The following is a 15,108-nucleotide window of genomic DNA, read 5'->3' on the forward strand; positions in this document are numbered from 1 at the left end:
TAACTGAGAGATTTTATATAATATATAAAGTCACAGTTAGACTTCATAACTGGGTATACACCAGCACCAAACATTATAGTGTACATTAGCTGGCATTTAATACAGTATAGTAATATTCAATTCACAAAATAATAAAAAAATAATATGTTCATTTTTCTTGTTAAAACTGTAAACATATTTCCTGTTTGTTGATTCTCTGAATAAAAATATAATTGGTTGTTAAAACGTTTACACAGTAAGGTATCTGTTAAATGTGTCCAAAAATGTGGAAGAGCAACTCAGGTTTTGTTAGCTGTTTGAGAAATTTTGTTCTCGCCCACTACGTTTGCTCACATCCTGTGCATCTCCTGGGGGCTAAGCCCCCCTTGTCCTTAAAACCTAGTGACGCCCCTGGTTATAACTGAGAAAAAGAAACAGAAAAATGTGATTTTGTTGGTCACTCACATTTTGGGTTGTTGGGATATCTGGAGCGTATTCTGCCGAGAGATCCAGGGATCAGGATGATGTCATCAACACGAGTCAAATAGTTACTGAGGAACTCTGTGCGATCACAGTGAGCTTCCTCCATGCCTGAAAACACATTCATGTGTGAGAAGATCTTGTGGAAACTAAATGGTTTAAACAGATCTATTGCTTTTAGAAAAAAATCCTTTTAACAAGTCTGGTGAAAATTCAAACTGTTTTCTGTTGTTTTTGTTCAAAGATGCAGACAAAATCACCCCACAACTGTTGACGAACTGTGTTTCTGTAGTTTAGCACAATGAAGACACTTCTCGACAGAAATGATCTGCTGACTGATATCAGTGTCAACAAAAACAGTTCAAAGATTTTGCTGGACTCATTTTCAAGTTTGTCAACAATGACTCTGTAGTGCTTGTCTGTACCATGATCCCCCACCAGGATGATGTTGACACATTGATGTAGTTTCATCTGCTTAAGTCCATCCATCAGCTGGCCGATAATTCGGTCAATCGCCTTCAGAGGATTGTTTAACTGAAACCACGAGCAATGAGACATGAACCTTAAAATGCACAATGTAATACCCCATAGTAAACACATACGAGCTGATGCACCACACTTACGTCTGTGCTCATGGGTCCCATTCTGTGTCCATATGTGTCTGGTAGTTCACAGTGCATGGCATAAACATAAGGCCTGAAATGAGATAAAGTCAGACTGGAGAAGAAATGCATATTACCCGCAATCTTTCATGCCAGAGTTCGAAAGAAAATCATCTTATGATGAAAAGGGGCAGAGTTAAAGCATGTAAGTGACATTACATACAATCTCATATGATATTGTGACATCTTGTGAAATGTGTTACTGCTCAGGACACATGCTGGAGATGACCATCTACTACTACAACACCAAATTTTACCTCAAAATCTTTAAAACTATATTATAGCCATTTTTGTGTTGGTTAATGCTGATGTAACACAGTAGTACACATACCCCTTTCCCAGCTTTTTTGGAATGTGTTGCAGACATCAAAATAAAAACGAGTGAATATTTGCAAAAAAAACCAATACATTTTATCTGTTTGAACATTAAATATCTTGTCTTTGTAGTGTTTTCAATTGAAAATAGATTGAAAAGGATTTGCAAATTGTATTCTGTTTTTATTTATGTTTTACACAATGTCCCAACTTCATTGGAATTGAGGTTGTATATTATTATTAGGCCTGTTACCCAGTCAGATTGACTCCAATAAACACCTGCATTCATGTGACCAAAGTGGCCCATTAGTGAGTCAGGCTAACAAGGACCCTAATAACCCTCTATTGTGAGGAGAATGAGGGCAATCTGCATGTGAATCTAGCTTACATAACAGCTCAGCTTTAAAAGCTCGAACTCCACACTCTGTTTTTTGAATTGAGAAAGCTCCTCAGATGAGAAACGAAAAGTCTTTAGTCTTTGGCCCAAATGAAGGCCCTCCTCCAGTCCTCCGGCTGAGGATGGTCGCGGAGCGGCCCTCCCGTCTGAGCAGGAGGGAGCATTGGTCAATAAGGACAATGCTATTTCAGTGGCAGCCTCTGGTACCCATTTCTGTAAAATACTTCCGGAGCTAGGCTCCAGGGCCTCTGAGTCTGACTCCAGTGCCTCCCAGGAGGATGTGGGGGAGTCGGTGATGGCCACAATCCATACGGCTTTTGCTCGTTTACAGCTGGATGTTCTTCAGGCCCAGCCTGCAGTTACTAGTGCTTTCTTTAGACGCAGTAGATCAGATGCTGCTTTTGTGGCTCCTTCCTCAGAGGAGTACATTCGGGAACTGCATGCATGTTGTTCGGACACCAAGGCTCTTTCACTGCTGACATCAGATGGCAAGGCCCTGGCAGCCATGCAGGAGGTGCCTAGGGTTGGCTTGGGGCAGATGCCAGCTGTGGAACCAGGCATTGCCTCTCTTATTGTCCCGTCTGATGAGGCTTTGCAGCCTAATGCCCATTGTCCGCGGCCCCAGTGCCGTATTACTGATGACCTTCTCTGTAAGGCCTACGACTCTGGTACTCGCATGGGCCGGATTGGGAACTTCCTCTCCCATCTGATGCTGACCCTGTCCTCCTCTTAGGAATCTGTTCCACTGGACCATTCCACCCAAGGCCTGGTCGACGTGTCTCTGCAAGCCTTTGCTCTTATGACGAGGGAGCTTGGACGCACACTCTCTACACTGGTTCTTGCTCACCGCCAGGTCTAGTTGGCGCAGTCGCCCCTCACTGAGCCTTGTAGGAGAACCCTCCAGGCCCTTCCTGTGGTTCCAGGAGAACTTTTTGGCTCTGCTTCGCTGGGTGCCTTGGATCGTACAGCTCAGGCTTCTCGAACAAGACAGCAGGTGGCAGAGCTTTACAGACGTGATCGCCGACCAGTTGGCACTTGGGCGGCTACGGGTTCCTCGCAAAGGTCCTCACTGCCATCCGTTTCGTTTATTGAGCCCCAGGTCCTGTGTCAGATCTGTTCAAGGACCTGCTTCAGGGCGGGGAGACCGGGCTCGGTTTTCCCACCCTGGAGCAGGACCTTCCGTTCGGTCTGTCGCTGTCTCCCAGGGTGTTCACCCGATGTGTCGCAGCGGTCCCCTCCCCCTTGCAGGCACAAGGCTTGAGGATCCTCCCATATTTGTATGACTGGCTCATTTGTGCAGCAACATGGGACCAAGCGCTCCAAGACACTCAGTGTGTGCTTGATCATGTGGGACGCCTGGGCTTGCAGGTGAACATGGAAAAAAGCAGTCTGACTCCCTCACAGGAGACCATCTTCCTGGGCATTGCCCGTCGCCCCAGAGAGTCAACTGTATATTGAGCATGCTTCCAAAATTCAAAAGCAGCATAGCGCTGCTTCTTGCGCTTTATCTTCGCCTCTTGGGCAAGCTCACAGCTGCATCCAGCGTGGTGCCCTTGGGGCTTCTGTCACTGCGGCCACTCCAGATGTGGTTGAACAGCTTGAGTCTGGACCCCACACGGATATCTCATCATCTCTGGAGAATTTGGGTCGGGCCTTAGTGTCTCTGGTCTCTGTCCCAGTGGAGGAACAGGTTGTTTATGACAACAGGGGTCCCGCATGGTTCTCCCCTATGTCAACGGGAAGTTGTGTTTACGGATGCATCCTCCACGGGCTGGGGTGCAACCTGGCAGGGTCAGATGGCACAAGGGAGCATGTACTGGTGAGATCAGACAACACCACTGTGGTTTTTCACATCAACCACTGTGGGGACCAGGTCCAGGAAACTGTTGTGCTTGACTCTACAGCTTCTGACTTGGGCAGCCGTGCACTTCTCCAGCCTCAAGGCAGCCTACATCCCAGGGCTACAGAATATGCCAGCAGATTTTCTGTCCCGTCAGACGCTGCTTCTGGGAGAGTGGAAGCTTCACCCGGAGGTGGTGGAGTGCATCTGGAGGGTCTTTGGCAGGGCAGACGTGGACCTCTTTGCATCCAAGGATGCAGTTCACTGTCCCCTTTGGTTCTCCTGGGGCGACGCCAGGCCTCTGGGCCGCGATGCACTAGCACACAACTGGCCCTGGACCCTCCTTTACGCCTTTCCACCATTCAGTCTAATTTTTTCGACTCTCCTGAGGGTTCGTCAGGAGGGGCACAGGGTTCTCTTGGTGGCCCCCTTCTGGCCAGCAAGGACTTGGCTCCCACTACTGTGAGAGCTGAGCTCCAGTCTGCAGATGCATCTCCCCCCACGAGGGATCTTCTTTCCCAGATGTGGGGCCTAATTTTCCACCCCGACCTGGACAGACTCCAGCTCTGGGTTTGGCACCTACAAGGCCAGAATCCACTTTCTCAAAGTACGATGGGGAAGTAGGGTGTACAGTGGCTAATGCATGGGCACTGTCCACACGCACGGTCTATGCTAACAACTGGGCGGTCTTTGGAACCTGGTGTCATGGTAAGGGGCAGGACCCGGTACAGTGTTCAGTCTCTGATATACTGGCCTTCCTGCAGGCATTACCGCTATCTCCTGTTGGCATGTTGGGCTGAATGGTTGTTCGGTGGGGTGAGATAAGGATATTGTGCTGTTTTTGAGGCGCTTGTACCCACCCAACCGCCCTGTGGCACCAGCATGGAACCTTTCTCTGGTGCTCGAGGCCCTTCGGTTTACTCCATTCAAGCCCTTGGCATCTGCAGACCTCAAATGGCTCTCATTGAAGACAGCATTCCTTTTGGCAATGGTTTCCACAAAACGTGTGGGAGAATTGCAAGCTCTATCAATAGCGGAGTCCTGCTGCCAGTGGAACCCTGATGGCTCAGGTGTCACCCTGTGGCCTGATGTGGCATTTATTCCTAAGGTGTCACTGGCAGCAGGCAGTACCCAGCCGCTCCATCTTGCCTGTCTTGACACCGGGGGTCCCTCTGAACCTCTGTGCCCGGTTCGTGCACTTGAGGCATATATCAATTCCACGGCATCTTTCCGAAAGACAAAAGGCCTTTTTGTCTGCTACGCGGGCTCACAGAAAGGTCAGGTCCTTTCTAAGCAGCAGCTTTCACAGTGGGTTGTGGATTTGATTGCTAAGGTTTACGCCTTGCAGGATCGCCCACAGCCTGCAGGAGTGAGGTGCCACTCTACAAGGGGCGTGTCAACCTCATTTGCTGCCATGACGGGAGTGCCATTGGACGTTATATGCAGTGCGGCCTCCTGGAAATCACCAAGCACCTTTGCTTGGTTTTACAGGGTAAATGTGGCTGTGCCCCATCTCCTTCAAGATGGGTGGGCAGTGATTGTTCCTTGGGTGTTGCAGATTCTTCTTGACCTTGTTGACATACATCATCCAGTGCTTGAAGCACTGCTTCTGGCTGTTAGTAGGGATGAAATAGAACGAAACTTACGACTGTAACTATGATTCTATGATTCCCGGATGACCGCCAGATTGCTTGTTCCCCCAGAATCCTTAAGTCTTGCAAGAAGGTTGAGGGATTGAGCGCCGGGTGTCATGTGACTAAATAGAGTCACGTGGGTCACCGGCAGGTCACAGGTGACTTTGTTGTGATTAACACTCGACCTGCGCATGTGCAAGAATGATCATTCAGTGCTTGAAGCACTGCCTCTGGCGGTCATCCAGGATTCATAGAACCGTAGTTACAGTCGTAACTTTTGTTTTGTATGTTGCATTTACTGACTTGTGTCTGTGTTGAGGAAAAAAAAATTATAAAATGTGTCTGTGTGAAGATGTGAATATAGGTGTTTAAATTAGTTTTGCTCCAAATGTACTGGACTGATTGGAGCAAAAGTATTAGAGAAAGGATTTTACATTTTGTGACTTGTAGTATGGAATCTGTGACCCGTACTGAAGAATCCGTGAGGTGTAATAGTAGTTTTGTGTCTGTGAGTGATAAACAAATATTCACAAGTTATTTTTTTTCTGACACAGGTATGTGGATTTGTTTTGCACCATTTGTATCGAATCATTTGGGGCAAAACTGTAAGTGTATAATTTTTTTAAAGTATGACTCAAAGAATAGAATTTGTGACTTGTACTTGTGAATGACTTGTGAATTTGAAGAGGTGTAACTGCTGTTTTGTATTTGTAAAAGACTGAAAAAAACTACAATTGCAAAACTCCTATAGGATTTCTCTCTGCCGCTTTAAGTTCACAGTTACAAGGCACAAAGGTTCTGATACATAAATACCTTCATATTTATCCTCTGTCAGATATTTTGGGTGTTGACAGGCCAACTGCTAATCATGGCTGGTTAGTCTGATTATTGGCTGTGTCGGTCACAAGCCGCTTTTCCCGGTGCTTCTCTATACTGAACCCAATAATTCAGATGTCTTATAATAGTTGCCAAGTAATTAGGTAGTGCCATTCCACCCAGAGCTTTGGGCCTCTGAAAGACTTGATGATGCAGCCTGGGTGGTTTCTTGCTCCAAATAAAATCCAGAATCAGACTATTGATCTTGCAGAAAAAAGCTAAAGGGAGAAAGAATGAAATACAATGAAATAGCTATAAGAAGTGGGGACAGACAGATTTAGGAGAGACCATTGCTTGAAATCATGTTTTATTTGTATAGGCAAAGAGAGAAGATTTTTCTTTTAAACTCCATTCTGTCAGTTTCGCATACTCCAAGGGAGACAACACCAAAACTGGACAGCTTGAATAACAGATCATCGAGTGGAGACTCTTTTGTCTCTTTGTTAACGGCAAATACCTCACTTTTGCCTAGATTAGGTTTATACTGTTAAGAATGCCTTCTTAGCACTCTACCAGGTCCGTTTTTGATTCTGGAGGATTTAACAGGAGACCACCTTTGTGGTCATGACCTGGTGATGCTTCAACTTATGACTTTTTCACCTGTTTACAGAAGTCCCTTTTATTTGTGTCAGAGTAACATAGACAGAAAAGCTTAATCAGACACATTTAAGGATATAATGAACTTAAATCAAGGTGATCTAAACAACCTATATGACTAATATTTCTTCAATACCCAGAAAGTTTAACGAACTGTGTGATGGGGTTAGAACATGACAGATCAGACTGAAGTAACAGAAAGTCATCTGCACACAAGGCTGCCCTCAGCTCCACATCATTCCTAGTTATGCTGTATGAGACTGCAAAGCTATGTACAGAGACTCCATTATAATGACAAAAATATTCAGAGTTTGTGCCATTTGTTCTGACAGCTGCCTGAGGTGCCGCAGATAATAATTTTGCCCATGAGATAAAACAAACAAACAAAAAAATAAAACATAATAAAATCACATAATGCCACGCCACTAGTACTACTCTCTACTCTGTACTGCGAAGCAGGTAGTACAGGGGAGTGGTTTGACCGGTAGTACATACCTGGGCTTGTTACTGTTGCAACTTATGCCAGAATAAAACTGTATTTGCTTTGCTGATAGCTGAGATAAAGAGCTAGTGTCAACAAAAAGAGGAAAACTGTAAAAAATAACAATAAAAGTTGCACTGTATGTAAAACAGAAAAGAAATCTAAACGTTAACTCACCTCTCTCCTTCAGGGAAATGGAGCCACTGCAACATGGTCAACACCCTCTTCTCTAAAGGGATTCCACTAGAGAACAAAAAATGAAAAGTTACTCTGCAACAGGAAAACCAGAAGAAAACCTACAAAACTTCCGTCCATCCATTTTCTTTACCAGCTTCTCCATTCCAGGTTGCGGGGAGCTGGTGCCTATCTCCAGCAGTTACACCCTGGACAGGTCGCAAGTCCATCACAGGGACACATAGAGACAAACAACCATTCTAGGGACAATTTAAGTGTTACCATTTACCTTACATGCAAGTTTTTGGTCTGTGGAAGGAAACCAGAGTACCTGGAGTAAACCACAGCGGCGTAGCTCTAACCGCTACGCCGCTGTGCCACCCATGTGCAAAACTTGAAGCAGATATTTAAATGATGTATTTTTAATAGTGAAGCAACAGTGCTAACCACTACTAACTGTACAGTTCCTTTTGTATAATTAAGTTCAAGACATGCTTCATAAAGTCATTGCCTATACAAGGCTTAATAAAGTCGATGGATATTGAATCAGCCACATCAGAACCCAGCAGACATTGAGGACATTGCCAAAATGAAGATGGATTTAATGAGAGTACATCCGCTCCGCTTTCTGGATGAACCCTGTCATCCAGCTGCAACTTCCCTTGTGTTACCGGCTGCAGTTGACTTTGTGTCTGCCATCATGGGAGAAAGGTGGTTGCTGTGGCAAGCTCCATGTCGCTGTCAGCCACAGAGTACCACAAGCCTGCCGTGCCAGTCTCAGCTTCTCCAGTGCCGGTCTCAGCACCTCCAAGATCCCACTCTAGGTCCTCACGGGTCTATTGTTCCCCACCTGCCAGCGTTTCAGTGGGGGTCAGCGATGCTCCTACCGTCTGAGTCTCAGTGGAGGTTGGTGACGCTCTACCCGCCTGCGAAGACAACATTCCACCCCTCCAGTGTCTCTGTGGGGGTCGGGGAAGACAACGCTCCACCCTCCAGTGTCTCTGTGGGGGTCGGGGAAGACAACGCTCCACCCTCCAGTGTCTCTGTGGGGATCTGCAACATCACCATTCACCAGGCCACTCAAAAAGGGGTTTAGGACGACGCCTCTCACCATGCTGCATCCGAGAGTGTCCGTAACAACAGAGTTCCCAACTCTGGTTCCACGTCCTCAGGGTCCCACTCTCCCAAGCCTCCAGGGTCCCATGCTGCTGAGCCCTCAGAGTCCCCAGGATACCCACTTCCAGGGTTTTCAGGCCGTCTAGGATAACTTATCAGTCTCCGAGAGGGTCCAGGAGAATGCCTCTCTCTCGTCTGTCTCTAAGAGGGTCCAAGAGGACGCCTCTCTTTCGCCTGTTTGTTGAGGGTCTCTCCCCTCTGCTTCCAAGAGGATCTAGGACAGGGCTATTCAACTGGCAGCCCGCGGGCCGGATGTGGCCCGCGGACCACTTCAGTCTGGCCCGCCTATAAGTTTATTAATGTTTAAAAAAAAAAAAAATTTTTTTTTTTTTTCAAATTCTGTGGGTGCAGCCTATAGTCAGGTGCGTTCTGTAATTCGGAAAATAACATGACTATACAACTAAAACTTTAAAAATAAATAACAAATCTGAAAAAATAAATATTTCAGTCAAAGTGGCGATCTCGTTAATAAGACAATCTATGATCCTGTGCAGTCAGTTGTAGCAGCCCATCATCATTTAGTGTTCCTGGACCGTGAAGGCTAGAAGGCAAATGTTTGCTAATACAAAGAATAAGAAAACGGGGCATCACAATGTCACTGTCAAAGCTGAAAAAACGAAAAGTGGACCTAGAAAATCGAAAATTCAACAGTGAGTGGACAGATAAATATGTCTTCATTGAAACTACTGAAGGAAGGCCGATGTGTCTGCTCTGCAACGAGTGCTGCGCCATTGGGAAGGATTACAACCTCCGGAGGCATTTTCTGACCAAACACTGCGGCTTTGACCAGACCTTTCCACCTGGTTCTGATGTACGCCAGAAAAAGATTTTATGTCTCAAAGAAAATTATGAGCATAGCCGCGTTGTTTTCAGCAGGTCCTGCTCAAGTCAACAGCGAGCGACTGCAGCTTCTCTCCGTGTGGCATGGATCCTCGGCAAAAAGAAGCAGCCTTTCACCGATTCCGAGACGTTTAAAGAGTGCTTCATAGCTGCATTAGATGAAGTGGTCACTGACAATAAAATGAAAGAGCAAGTGCTAGCAAGCGTAAAATCCATACCTATGTCGGACACGTCTACTGGAAGAAGGATGGACGTTCTGGCATCAGAAGTTTTTGAAACTCTTTTGACCCGGTTGAGGAAAGCTAAAGTGATGTCTTTAGCAGTTGATGAATCCACTGATATTTCCGACACAGCTCAACTTTGTTTAATTGTTCGTTTTTTTGATGGTGACTGCTTCAGAGAGGACCTATTGGGCCTGATACCATTGGAAGGACACACCTCAGCGGCAATAATTTTTCAGAAAATTGTTGATTTTTTTAAAGACAACGGGCTGGATTTGGACCATGTTAATATGCTTGTGACTGATGGTGCACCTACAATGGCGGGGAAAGTAAATGGGCTGTCGGCTCGGCTGTCAGCTGTGGCACCGCGGATGAAATCCCTCCACTGCCTGATCCACCAGAGCGTTTTGTGTGCCAAACTCAGCGGTGAGTTGAAAAACACCATGGACTCAGTTATGTCTATAATTAACTTTATTCGATCAACATCCAGCCTCCAACACAGGCTGTTTCGCAGGCTGCTCGCTGACATGTCCGCTGAGCATCAGGACTTACTTTTGCATAACAATGTGCGCTGGTTAAGTAAGGGAAATGCGCTTAGAAGAGTCTGTGAGCTTCGGGAGGAAATTGTCAGGTTTTTGTCTGAGAGTAAACAAAACAGAGCCAGCACATTTCTGTCTCAGATGCTGGATGATGGGTTCGTGTCAGAGATGTGTTTTTTATGTGACATCTTTCATCATTTGAATGACCTTAATCTGGGACTTCAAGGACAAAATAAAACAGTTGTTGATCTTGTGGAAAAATTGAGAGCGTTTCAAAGAAAACTTGTCCTGTTCTCATCTGATCTCTGTGATAAACTGCTCCATTTTCCCACACTGAGCAAACTGATGAAATCATCCGCACATGCTTCAGTCACACAAGTGATGTTAGATTTTTTAGACAAGTTAAGAGACAACTTTGCAGCCAGATTTAATGACTTTGACATGTCTGGGGAGTTGATGCAGTTTGTTCGAGACCCATTTGCTGATACAAAGATTCCCTCAGAAGCGCTGGACTCCCTTGCATCACTTCACATTAATGAAGGTGCTCTGCAGCTGGAGATCATTGACATGCAGGCATCATCTGCTCTGAAGCATGCTTATGACAAAGAAGGTTTCATGACGTTTTGGACTGAGTGGGTTGATGCAGAGAAATTCCCAAACATGAAAGAACTGGCTATTAATTTGTTAACTATGTTTGGGTCAACATACACATGCGAGTCCAGCTTCTCTCACATGAATGCCATTAAAACAAGTGCTCGTTCCTCCTTAACAAATGAGCGCCTGCATCATTGCTTGCGCATTGCTCTTACATCTTTTGAACCTGACTTTTCTGCCATTGTGCAGTCAAAGAAGTGCAATTTCTCTCATTAGTATGTGTAGTATGGTTACAATCTGTCAATATGTCAGTTTTCAAGTTCAATAACTTTGACATTCAAATTAGACAGACCACCATTGCATTTCTCCACAGTTGCATCAAAACAACACAAATAAAAATAAAAATCAAAGACAAAAAAGGTATAGAGATTTTTTAAGTAAAAAAATGTCAGAATGTGTTGTTAAATGTGTTATGTTATTTTTGTTGTACATTAGATTCTCACTTTTTTATGGGAAGAAAGTAGAAAAATTTTCTTTCATTTACACATTTTGGTTCTGTTTATTGCATTTATGGTTCAATGCAGCAAAATAAACAAATTTAAAAAGTAACAGATCGTAGAAATAATTGTTTTTTTTACATAATAATTTTAAGTGCTGTATATCCGGCCCCCTGAGCTGTTGGCTTTCAGTAAATGTGGCCCTCTGAACAATTTAGTTGAATAGCCCTGATCTAGGAGGATGCCTTTCTCCTGTCTGCTTCCAAGAGGGTCCAGGAGGATGCCTCTCTCTCGCATGCTTCATTGAGGGTCGAGGAGGATGCCTCTCTTTCGTCTGACTTTGAGCAGGTCCACGAGGACGCCTCTCTTTCGTCTGACTTTGAGCAGGTCCACGAGGATGCCTCTCTTTCGTCTGACTTTGAGCAGGTCCACGAGGATGCCTCTCACTGCCCTGCATCTGAGAGGGTGCACAAGGATCTCTCTCCTGCAGCTTTCTGGATGGTGCCCAGGCCATCCGCCTGAACTCTGTCACAATTTGAGTTTATTTTGTATTGACTGTCAAATTTAAAGTCACTGTCCATCTTAAAGCCAAGGTTTGTAACTGTGAACTTAACATATGATGCCAGGGGGTCTAAATCGACTGGAGGGCTCAGACATGCTCCACTAGGTCCAAAAACAAGTATCTCAGTCTTTTTTTCATTACAATGCAGGAAGTTTAGGGCCTTCCAAGCTTTAAGATCCTCAAGATATGATAAAAGAGGTTTAATGGACCTAGCATCAACTCGCCTTAAAGGCACATAGATTTGGCAATCATCAGCGTGAACAATGAAAGGAGACATTGTGTTTTCTAAAAATTGATCCTAGAGGAAGGAGGTACCTTTGCCAAATGACAAAGGAGCAGAACAGGATTCACACCCTGCAATTTTTACAGAAAATGTTCTGTCTGCAAGATAGGACCTTAACCACTCAAGAGGAGGGCCACCAATGTCTACTTGGTGCTGAAGACGTGACAATAAAATGCTGTGGTCCACTGTGTCAAAAGCAGCGGTTAAGTCTAGTTAAACAAGGATCACGTAAACACCAGAGTCACAAGCCAGAAGAACGTCATTAAAAACTCACAGCAGAGCTGACTTTGTGCTACGAAGAGTTTTAAATCCAGACTGGAACACATCCATGATATTATGTTCATCAAGGAAGGTTTTTAACTGTGAATAAACAATTTTTTCCAAGATTTTTGACAATAGGGGAAGCTTGGAGATGGGCCTAAAATTTCCAAACACAGTGGGACCAAGACCAGGTTTATTTATCATGGGCTTCACCACAGCATGTTTAAAATTAGCGGGGACTACACCAGTTAACAGACTGCTGTCAAAAAGGGTAAGAATTAAGTGCTCAAAACAGGAGAAAACCTCTTTAAGAAACTGTGGTGGTAGAGCATCACATGGAGAACCAAAGGGTTTAACCTGGGTAACCATGTCCTCTAAAAATGACCCAGTCACTGACTCAAACTGACTGAAAACAGCTGAGCAGGGAACACAAACAGAGGGGTCAGAGTCTGGGCGTAAAATGGAAGTCCTTATAGATGTAACTTTATCAATAAAAAAACTGCATAAAATTATTACACAATTGAACGGAAGCTTCAAAACCAGCAGTCTGTGGGGAGTTAAGAAAAGCGTCAATGGTACTAAAAATAACACGAGGGTTGTGACTGTGAGATAAAAATAAGTTAGAAAAATATCCCATTTTGACTACTTTAACTGTGTCCTGGTAATTGTGCCAAAAGTCTTTGAAAATCTGAAGGGACACCTGCAGCTTGTCCTTTCTCCACCTGCGTGCTGCTCTGCGACATTCCTGTCTGACAGCTCGAGTGGTTTTGTTAAACCAGGGTTCAGGTTTAGCTCTAGGCTGTTTGGTCTTTAAGGTAACCACAGTATCCAACACAGACAGACAGGATGAGTGGAGCCAAGAACTCAGTCCTCAGCATGAAGAGGCTGGACAGCTGGCTAAAAACCTCAGTAAACTGTCTGGCAGTGGAGGGGTTAATAATCCGACAGCACAAGTTTTACCTGAAGCAGGAGAGAGAACAGTCGGGAATGTTCCACGCATATGATCAGAGATTAGACACAGGCAATCCAAAAGACAGCACAAGGTCTAAAGTGTGACCAGACACAGAATGCACCAAATTAAAAGAGTCGATAAGAAATAAAAATTATTTTATCTGAGCAACAAACATGTATGTTAAAATCACTAACAATAAGGACATGGTCATATCCAGTCACAATCTCAGAATGAAATTCAGAAAAGTCACTGATAAAGTCTTTATTGTATTTGGGGGGACGGTAGATGACAGCACACAGTATCGGGTCGGAAGGACCCACATCAAAGCTGGTGAATTGTTTAAATCCCTGTTTACAGCTAAAACAATGATATACCACTGCAGTTCCTCCTCCCTGGTCAGATGTTTGTGGAGAGTTGAAATAACAGCAGCCTGTTGGTAAAAGCTCCGACAGAGCAGCTGACTCAGCTTAACTCAGCCAATCTCTATGATACAGAGGAAGTCCAGGTTCTGAGAGCTGAAGAAATCCCTCAGGATGAAAGTTTTATAGACCAGTGATCTGGCGTTTACCAAGCCGATCCTGGCTGGAGCTGGAGCTGGTTGTGGTTGTCGTGCAGAGGGAGGGCCTGACTCAGCAGTTTCAGGTTCCGTGGGTCCGCTCCACGCTTGCTGAGCCGGAGCGGGCAAGGGCTGCACCAACAACCTGAATCAGGCAAGCATCCACTGGTTCCAAACAACGCCAAGGCAAGAACATGCTGGAAAACATTTCAGGGACTGGCTGGGAACCACTGATCCCAACAAAAAGGCTTTCAGCCTCACAAGGCGTCTACCGCCTCTACTGCGGCACCGGCGGCGATGACGTTTCCGCCACGAGGGCAACGCCGGAGCCTGGCATAGGTGAGCTGGAATTCCCGACAGAAGCTTGGAGAAGATTTTATGTTCCCATGCATTAAACATAGCCACATTGTTGACAAAAGGCTTTTGATCCTATAATTTCTGGCAACCATAGACCAACAATGACTTGATTCCACACAGGCCAAGGGTCAGAAACAACTAAAACTGACAGTGAGAGATGGCCTGCCACGTACACCCGCGCCTTCTTGCTCGCCCCATGTAACAGTCTGGTCCTGTTATTTGTGTTCTCCTGCTTGTATTCACATGTAAGCTTTTGTTTTGTTTGCTGTCTTGTCAGATTTTTGTTTTTCCATTCTGTAAATAAATTAGTTTTGTTAACTGTTACAGATATAAAGAACTTCATAAAGTCAGTAAATTAGTAGTTTCATGAAGAAATGAATGTTGAGAGTTTCATAAAGTCTATGGATAACTAAGGCATCTTAGTCAATGGGTACACAGAGCTTCATTAAGTCGTTGGATGTAAAGAGCTTCATAAAGTTGATGGATTTTCAGAGCCTCTGAAAGTTAAAAGATGTTCAAAGCTTCTTAAAGTAGATGAATATATAGATCTTCATACAGTGGATCAAGCAGTCTGATATATTCAGTATTAGGAGATCACAGAGGTTGAGAAAACAGCAACAAGCTTAACAAACCTTGTGCAGAAGTACAAAGGTTTGATATGAATTAATTAGGATTTTTTTTTCACACCTGTATGACAGTTTTTAAAAAGAGTTGTTTTATAAGCCTGAAAAACAATACAAAAGTGGCCCAATTTTGCTAGTCATTATAGCTTAGTGCAGGTGTAACCCTGGTAAAAATAGCCTCAAATAAAAAAAAAAAAAAAAAAAAAAAAAAA

At 44.6% G+C, this 15,108-nt stretch overlaps 1 protein-coding gene across 1 annotated transcript in view; it reads right to left on the reverse strand.

The window, feature by feature from the left end:
• LOC108246709 (ectonucleotide pyrophosphatase/phosphodiesterase family member 2-like) overlaps positions 1–15,108 on the reverse strand; it is a 67,745-nt gene that overhangs the window by 35,856 nt on the left and 16,781 nt on the right. The window contains exons 10-14 of the mRNA XM_037973792.1: positions 7,439–7,504; positions 7,276–7,347; positions 1,083–1,155; positions 885–993; positions 445–570 (exon numbers count right to left, since the gene is read on the reverse strand). Coding sequence (XP_037829720.1) covers positions 445–570; positions 885–993; positions 1,083–1,155; positions 7,276–7,347; positions 7,439–7,504 — 446 coding nt within the window. The remainder of the gene's footprint in view (positions 1–444; positions 571–884; positions 994–1,082; positions 1,156–7,275; positions 7,348–7,438; positions 7,505–15,108) is intronic.

Source organism: Kryptolebias marmoratus, linkage group LG23, assembly GCF_001649575.2.
Source record: "Kryptolebias marmoratus isolate JLee-2015 linkage group LG23, ASM164957v2, whole genome shotgun sequence".
Taxonomy (NCBI): domain Eukaryota; kingdom Metazoa; phylum Chordata; class Actinopteri; order Cyprinodontiformes; family Rivulidae; genus Kryptolebias; species Kryptolebias marmoratus.